Raw genomic sequence first — 9160 nt, 5'->3', positions numbered from 1 at the left:
CAAACCTGCTACAGCCTGGATGCCCTGGGAGGATGGTGAGCTCTAGCCTGATTTGGAGACAGTGCTCCTGAGAACACTACAGATGTACCATAAAGCTTCTTCTTCTCTGTCCTGTGGGTACTGGTTGTAAGAATTTGGTGGAGCACATGGAGGTTGGGGGACCAGGAGTCTGGCAGTGCCAATTCACACCTCCACCCTAACTCACAGGAGGTGGGAAAACTGGAGAAAAACTCAGCAGAATAAGGAAGTGCCACCTCTTGTGCACGCTGCTTGGACAAATTAGCACAAAGCAAACTCCTTGGGGAGTAAAGGGGTGTAAAGGGCTCAGCAGAGGAGTCAAACAAGTAGGGAACATGGAGCAGCGGAGCTCTCTCAGCATGAATACATGAGAGCTCCTAGTATTTATATGGCTTTACAGTTTCCACAATAACACAATGGAGAAATACCTGCAAGCTCAGTAGCCTGCTGCAATGCACACACATCACATCCAATGAGAGTCACAATGAGACATCAATCAGACAATAATGGGGAGAAGAACTTCTCCAGAAGAAACAACCCTTCCCGTCCTGTGTGCAAGACACCTCCCAAAAGACCCGCACCGACACAACCTTGCTAAGGATGATGTTCAGCCGCTCAGATTCACAGTCCACCACCACCAGCCTTTCCTTCTTCTTCTCCAGCTCCTGGAACAGCATGCGGTAGCCCTCTTCTGTCGTCGTGAGGATGTTGACAGCTGTCACCTGCCAGTTCTTCTCGGCTGCGGTGTCCAGCACTTTCTGCAAGACTGACAACCCTACGACAGGAAGAGAGGGGGAAGAGGACAGCAGAGGGAAAACCAGGTTTTACTTATGCAATGGCATCTTCCCTTCCTTCTGACAGCCTGCATAGCTGCCTCAAGCCAGGCTGGATACAGCATCACAAGGGTGCAGCAGAGCTGCAGAGAGCAGTTAATACTCTAGCATCTTACCGAAACACAGCTAGGCTAGAATTAATGACTCCTGCTTTTTCTGTCCTAGCACAGGAAAATAGGATGATTCCAGGCCTAGTTTTCCTTTGTAATCGGCAGATCAGTCTCGTTGATCAAGCCCTGCTGTGGGACTCAGATAAGAGCTCTAATCCCCATCTTCTTGCCTGTCACTGCCCCAATCATTTGATTTCTCTCAGCTCCAGTTCCCTTCTTGTCTTTGATCTGTTTAGGTTATGTGCTCCTAGGGTTAGGGACACCCTCAGCAATCACAATACACAATCATATTCAGCATCCCTGTCTCTCTCGGCAGCGTCTCATCAGAAAACTTAATTATTTTTAAAAAGATCTTGCCTAAATTACATGCACAGCCTTCCAGAGGAGATACACGTAGTCAGCACCACTCTGGAGTCCTGCTAGACAGCCCTGCCTACTGCAGTCCTTTTGGGATATTCAGCATGCCCATGCCTCGTGACAACAGAAAGCAGGGTGGGATGCTTTTATACCTTCTCCTTGTCTCTTAACGTCACCCTGTCTCTGCAAGGGCTAATGATAACTTTCAGGACAGGGCTGTGAATCACCCTTACCTCTGTGCTGTCCTCCACAAGTTCATTTTGCTCTCAGCCTCCAAGCCTAGAGCTTTAAAGGCATCTGAGAGCTGGGGAAACTGAATCACAGAGCAATGAGCTCACTAGCCCTATTTGGGGTTTAGAACGTTAGATAATATCTTCCAAGAACCCAAGAAAGGTTTTCTTTTTTTCATATAGAAAACTAACATGCACTAACACAGGGAATATGGGTTTTTCCAAGCTACCTGCCAGAAACACACACATATCACAACTGGATGTGGGTCAGGTGAGATCTGAGCAGCTGTTTGTTCACGTTTATAAACGTGGGACTTGGCATCCTTGAGATTGACAGACCTATTCAATATGGACCTATTCAATATAAACAATTTCCCACTTGAAACTCAAACTTCTTGCACATTAAATATTTCCCTTGTGTTTATGGCGTTCAGACCTGACCCTATGAACACAGACATGTCAGGCTAATGCTCCATCTAGATCAATGCCCACCTTCAGCAGTAATGGATATGTAGACAAGTAGACAAGGAATAGAGAACAGGGAAGGCATAGCATGACCGTTCCTTTAGCCACCCTCTCAGCCTCCAGCAACCCACAGTAAGAGGACTTCTTGCAGCAAAGACTCCATCCAGACCACTATGTTTAATTGTCTGGTAACCCTTCCCATGTACTTGTGACTTACCCCGGTCAGCATCATAAATGTACACAAACTTCTGCCAGCTGTAGTGCTCGATGACACTGATGAGGGCATCCTGGAGCTCTGGGCGAAGCTGGAGAACAAACTGGTTGGATGTTTCGACAGGGAAGCTTGGTGTTATGAAGCAGACATGGAGAGCCCCGCAGAAAGATGTGAGCATGTTGACGGTCCTCCTTTCGTAAAATCCAAAGATGGCATAGACGCCCTTGGAGAACTGCGAGCAGACTGGGGGAGCAGAGAGAAAGGTCATGATGGCAGAAGGACAAGGAGGTTTCTTAGGGAAATCACCAAAATAAACCTTTTCCCTGACATAAGCTGCAGGCTCTCTGGACTAGATAATTTTCCCCGAGGCCTGTGGGTTGGTGAATAAAACCTGTGAAGGAAATGGCTTGTGGCCATCGGGTGCTCTGCCCTTGATCTCCACAGCTTTACTTTTGCTAGGCAGAAGTGACACAGAAGAATGAATTCAGTATCCCCAGGGCTCTGGTGAAGATTTTGCTGCTTCTGGGATAAAATGTGTTATCTGAACAAGGGAATTCCTCAGCAGAAAAGTATGGTGGCTCACCAAGCCCTGGTTCCTTGTGATGGCAGCTGTCTGGCCCATGGAGCTGTTTTATTAAGGTGGAGAAAGGCTGCAGTTAGACCTTGCTATTGCAGCCCCAGATGCATTCAAGGAGCAGGAGGAAAACATTTTCATGACAGCACAGCCCTTTGCAGCCAATGACTCCAGGAGCAAACCATGGGTTTGACTTCAGAAGTTGAGACCACATTGAGAGGGCATCTCAGCAAAGGTTCACCTAGGTTCAATGCAGTCGTAGCACAGCTACAGGGAGATTTGTCCTGGGGCATGAGCTGCTGGCACTGAGGTCAGAACCTCTGACACCAGGGGTGCATTGGTACCTGGGGACACCTGCGTGGCAATTTCTGGTTTCCTCACAAAGCCATGGTAGTGAAGGCTGTGGGCCCAGTGAGGTAGTGGTGGTGACCTGGGAGGTGTCCATGAGGAGTGCTCGCTGGGTTCTCTGGTAAATATTTGTGTCTGATCTCAGCAGCTGGCACTGTGCTGTGCAGGGAGGGCTTTCTCGGGTCGGAGCCCTTCTTTGGAGAGTACTTAATGAGATTGTGGGAGCTGCTGGAAAAATGCCTCAGGATCTCAGTGAGGCATAGAGAGTTCACACTCTGGGTTGTAAAACTTAACCCCTGAGACAGTCAGACTCATTTAATATCACCCCTGTTTATGGCACATCCCAAGTTACCATCAATAAATCTCCAAGCCGGAGGTGGTGGCAGTGACAGCGTTTTCCCTGTGTCAGAACTCCTGGCACTAGTGTCTCCTCCTGTTGTCACTCTGACTCTGAAGACCTTTGGTTCTGACATTTATACTGACTCAACACTTCACACATCACTTGCCAGCCCCGCCCCCCCCCCAACAGAGTGCAGGGTGAGAAGTTGGATGTGACATTTTGGGGTCCCCTGGCAAGCACTCTGCGCTGCTTGGGAATCCCTTGACCTGGTTTCTGCTGGTAGCCGCCAGTACAAAAGCTTCTGCATATGTGGCTGGAGACAGGCTCCTAAACATGAGCTTTCTGCATTCTTAGCTGGGCTCCATCCAAGCTCTGTCCCTTCAGCAGGGACCAGAAGTCATCCCCGACTGGCTGACAGCCATACTGGATAAGATTACCTTGTTCCTCACTGCTCTACTGCCAGTGTCAAATATTCAGAGAGAAGAGCAAGAAACCCTGCTTCCCACTGTGCAAAGCGAGTCCCCGCTCTTATCTCACCACCAAAATGAAGCAGCCAGATTTCTGAAGCGGCACAGAGTGTCGAGAGCTGACAACTGAATCTCATGACACTGGTGAGAACTTTTTCTTCCTCTTGGAGCTCAGCCCAGGTTTTGGGCAGCCCAGCCCAGCCCAGCAGTCTGTCCCCAAGGTCACCCATCCTCTTTTCACTGCTTAGCGTCCATGATCTCACATACCTTAGTACCCTCCTTCCCCAAGGGAATTTGTATTTCTGCAGGGCAGGGACTTCTTGCAAAGCCCGAACCACGATGAGAATAAACCCCTCTTCTCTTTATTTTCACGGCAGTGTCTCTCTTTGCAATCAGCAATTGCGTCTGTATCAGCTGGAGTCACTGCCCTCATCATGAGACTGACATACTCAGGAAGAAAAGTAGCAGATATGGATAGAAATAGTCTGAACATCATTTCCATGTGACTGGATCAGTGGGTCTAATGAACAGTGCGATCTACCATATGTGAGAGATCAGAACATGATCTCTGGAGACTCAGGCTTCAGACTCACTGAATTATTAAAGTGACATTCTTGGGGCAGCTGAACAATCCAGCACAATTAATAATCCAGACAATAAACTTAGCTGGCTTGTTTTGTTTTTAGGCAAGCCATGGCTTCCTTGAATTTTACTTTCTATTTGAAATGCATCTATTATTTTTTACATTTTTTTTTAACTCTGTGGCTCAGTCACACTCAGGCAGTCCTCCTACACTGTTCTGAGACACTCATCAATCCCAGCGTTTGAAACAGATTGCTCAAAAGACGACTGGGAGAACGAACAGTCTTTATCATTAGTAAGTTTGGAAAGAGCCGTAGCTCGTCTTGTGTTTTCAGACTAAGAGGGGCCATGGACAAAAAAAAGACTTGCTGAGGGTTATCACCCAAAGAACAGCAGAGAAACTGTTCTGACAATTAATCTGGAAAAATGAAAAGAGTGAGAACTGCAGCCACCTTTCTGGGACTGAACTTGGCATAATGCAAAAGCAGTGGCTGCAAAATTATTTAAATCTCAGGACTATTTTAAATTACAGATGTTCCAAACGAATTTACCCAGCAAAACTAAAAAGAAGTTACTTGCCATTTATTTAATATACCAAGAGATCACTGGAATGTCTTTATATTTGCTTTACTTGTTTTATTAAGCAAATTTATTAACAATTGTGTTCTTGTTTGATTGCTCTGCAACTTCCTAGTAACATACTATTAAGATTTGTAAACCTTAACAAAAGGAAGCAAATATTTTAAAATCTCTTTATTTTTCTAGCAGGGGAGGAAGCTTTTCAGTTCCTCAGCAGTCACTAGCCTCTGACTGATGCTTTTCTAAAAAGATTAAGAAACATAAAAGGAATAAAGATCATGCTGGAATGGAAGGTCCAAGATGGTGAGCTCTTCTGGTCAATTGGCTGGTGGTAACATCAGACTTTGCAAGCCTGGTGCCAGCTACCTGGTAATGGCCAGATGGCCACAACCTGGCTTTTCTTACAGAAGAGAGTTGCAGTCAAGCCAGTAATTAGCTCTAGCAGTTGAATTTGGACAGTTCAGCCTCTGAAGCTCCTTCCTGCAGGCGGGAAACTGGGTGAAATGCAACAGCATAAATGTTTGATATCCAAGGATGTAAGCATGAGTGAAGAGTGTTTACTTGGATGTAAATGCAGACATTCGTGACAGTTTGCATGTGTTATTCTTGCCCTCTGGGCTGCACAAAGGGAAGGAAGAACAGAGAACATCTATTCCGGGCTATAACTATGCTATTATCATATGATAAATTTGTAATTAATTACAGAATAGTTTTCCTCTAAACAAGCCCTCAGAAAATACAGTTCATGATGATTGATAACCATGGCAACTACTGCCATATTCACCCTGATCAGTCTTGTATAATTGATCAGGTTGGGACTTCTGGCTGGGACACTCCCAGTGTGTGCTGCACCAGGCACCAAGGACATCCCATATCCCTCCTTGCCAGGCACTGGATCCCCCACTGAGGCTCCCTAGTGCCATTCCATGAACAAAATTAGGTAAAAGCAGAGGCAATAACTTGAATGTCACCCAGTTACGCTGGAAAGACAACTCAGAAACAACCATTTGCTCTTTGGACACAACTCCGCAGCGCTTGCTGCAGCCAGGTGAGGTGAGAGCTCCTCAGACTGTTCTAAAAACACTTCTAACTTACAGTAAAAATCAAAATAGCTTTCTAAGTTAGTTAAAAAGTGAGTGATGTGGTAAAGCAAGCAGGAGGAGGCCTCCCCTCTCCCTCTGTGGAAAAGTAGCCATCGTGGAGCTGGTGTGTCCTTGAATTCAGATGAAGAAAAAGCATGCGTGCTTCACTCACGCTTGAAATCCCCAGAGACTACAATTTCTAGTCCTGCAATTTATCTCAAGTTTCTCTTTTCATATGGAAATATTCCAGGTAAAGCATGTAAATCAGAGAGAGGAAACACTGATTTTATTGAAAGCACACACAGGATAGGACACCTACTTGACCGCTGAAGAAAGGCAGTTCTGGCTACATTTGCAAATGTTTCCAAGAAAAAGAAAAATACATGCCCACAACTTTAAATTCCCCATTTTCTCTGCAGAAGAGGAAAGAAAAAGAGATTTTTTTGAGTCTATAAAAATTTCTACTACACTTTTTTTGGCTAAAGCTCTCAATCAGACACAGAGACTGATTTCTGCATTTAGGAGGGCCAGAGATATTTTGGAACTGGAGGTTTGATCTGATCCATGTGAAAGGCAGATGTCAGATATAACAGATATCTCATTTGGATTTTGGTAAAAGCAGAAGGGAAACCAAAAAGTTGCTCTCCGAAATGGTCACTACAAAGAGGGTCTGAAACAGTCCCGGCATTTGAGGGAGGAGAAAGTGCAAATGGGCTGCACAGAAGGATGCAAATAAGGTTTTCATCTCCAGGAGCAAAAATGGTGCAGTTCTGCTGAGAATCTGCAAACAGGACTGCAAAAAGGGAACTGCTCCCCATGGACACAGCTGGAGAAGAAGCCTGGTAGGAGATGCTGGCAACTGCTCATCTGCAATTGCCTTTAGAAGCAGAATTTTCACCATTTCATTGAGTTTAAGACTAGAAAGGGACATTAGATCATTTCTACTGACTTTTTGTATCTCATGGACCATTAAGTTTCACCCAGCTACCCCTGGAGGGAGCCAATAATATGGTTTCGTTGACTCTTGGGAGACTCAACTGCTGCATGCCTCTGTCAGAGAACAGACGTACCAGAGACAGTGCTAATACTCAAAGCCACAAGAGCAGTAAAAAACCTGATTAAACGAAATATCCCCAGATGTTCCCCACAAATGACTCATGTTCTCTGTTGCAGAAGGAGACGAAAAACCCAGATGGTCCCTGCCAGATCTGAGAGGCCTTCCCGACCGTGGAGGATATTCATATCTGAGATGTATCCAGGAGGGAAGACACCGCACCCTCTCCAGGAAAGCCATTCCTACAATGCTAAGCTGCAGATGTTCTGAGGATTTTGAGCAAACTGTTCTTCATAGCCCAAGCAGGCAGGGAAAGAAAAGTGCAATTTGGAAATGTAGATTCCAAGATAAGAAGAAATCTTTGAAAGCACCCAATCCAGCATACACAGCACTTACTCCAGAAATCAAATTAACAAATGCCTTTTAGAAATTGCAAGATGAGTGTGGCCAGACTTTGAGTGTAATAAAATAGTTAGCTCAGTCTACTGTCCTCTGTAAGCTATTAAAGACTAGCCCTGCAATGCCTGCAGCCCCAATAGCAGTGTGGCACTTCCTTCATCTGCCCAAACCTCCTGGGACACAGAACCAAAATCCTCACTTGCAGTAAAACATACTCATTGACAACAGCAGTATGAAGGAGTAGTTCGCACATGCTTGTCTTTGCTCACTTGGAGTGTATGTGTGCACATGTGGGAAAGAGGGGACGTGCATGTGTAATTTATTTTTAGCATGCCCTCCCTGGAGGCGACCCTCACACGGTGATGGAGAACCTGACATCAGGTTGGCGAAGCTGGTGGAATTTCAATGAAAGAGTGCTAGTGTCTGCTTCAATTAGGATCAGCTCAGCTTTCCTCCCAAATGTTTGTCCTCACAGTTCTCCAGTGTAGCGTAGGTGCCAGAGCGCATCTCTTCAGCACATCCCAACGACAGCATGTTCCCACAGATTTTTCTAGCAGGGGAAAGCCAAACAGATTCTACACTCCTCCATTGCTCCACGCATGTATTTAGCTGACAGTAGATATGTCCCACATATTTGATCAACTGCAAATCAGGCTGATGTGATATCACAAGAAATAGATGTTTCTCTTTCAAATATATAAAAGACACAGAAGTGTGCTGCCTTTCATCATTTTCCTGCACTACTGCTCTAACCATCTTGGAAGCTGGAAAGTAGTGTTGACTTTTACATTAAGATCTGCTTTCCTTCCCTCATATTTAAACAATAATCTATGAGTAAAGAGCTACTCATAACTGTTTATGCTGATAGCTTCAGGTTTTTTTGTTAAGTTCACCTGCCTGACAATAAGTCTTAGTTTGCCTGGCTGACAAATGATAAGTTTCCCTTGAGATCAAACTGGATTTGGGATACTTCTTTCGCACATGCTGCTGAGTTTAAGGAAACAGAAATAGCATGGTACTTTTGTCAACAAAAAATAACAACCTGGACTCTCAGTGATTTAAGTGCACTTCTGAATTATAATCATGGTGGTGGAAGATACGGCCATGGGAAGTTGACTTTAACCTCTCTGTCAAAGGGACCAGTTGAAAATTCCAGCTCTTCCACTTGTGTACTTCACATCTTGAAACCTCTTTTTCTTTTTCTACTAGAGTCTTTGAATGTAGTTCTTATCCAGTGTGACCACAAAACGGAAGAGAAAATCCAAATATCAAAGGTCTTAATGGGGTCACTAAGCTTGTTGAAAAAAGGAAAGAAGGAAAAACAATATGTTTGACGAGACTTTCCTTGCTTGCTTTGCTTGTTTTTAAACATATTGTTACTTTGGGATGGCTAACATTGTGTTGACTTGTATAAAATCAAGAATTAAACATCTTGAAGGGTTTCCAGTCAATACTCAAACTATTTATGAGCAATGGTGGCATTTTCAACAGGAATTAGATGCAAACCC

General features: G+C 44.9%; 1 protein-coding gene across 1 annotated transcript in view; it reads right to left on the bottom strand.

The window, feature by feature from the left end:
• Positions 1–599: 599 nt before the first annotated feature.
• The window catches only part of LOC104168952 (glutamate receptor 1-like), a gene marked incomplete at its 3' end in the record, with an annotated part of 61793 nt that continues 53232 nt past the window's right edge, over positions 600–9160 (bottom strand). The window contains exons 3-4 of the mRNA XM_009709733.1: positions 2231–2470; positions 600–793 (exon numbers count right to left, since the gene is read on the bottom strand). Of these exons, the coding sequence (XP_009708035.1) occupies positions 600–793; positions 2231–2470 (434 nt within the window). The remainder of the gene's footprint in view (positions 794–2230; positions 2471–9160) is intronic.

The sequence above is a fragment of the Cariama cristata genome, unplaced genomic scaffold (genome assembly GCF_000690535.1).
Source record: "Cariama cristata isolate BGI_N322 unplaced genomic scaffold, ASM69053v1 scaffold1461, whole genome shotgun sequence".
NCBI lineage: Eukaryota > Metazoa > Chordata > Aves > Cariamiformes > Cariamidae > Cariama > Cariama cristata.
Note: the sequence above shows the minus strand (reverse complement) of the source record. Positions and strands in the feature narration are given on the sequence as shown.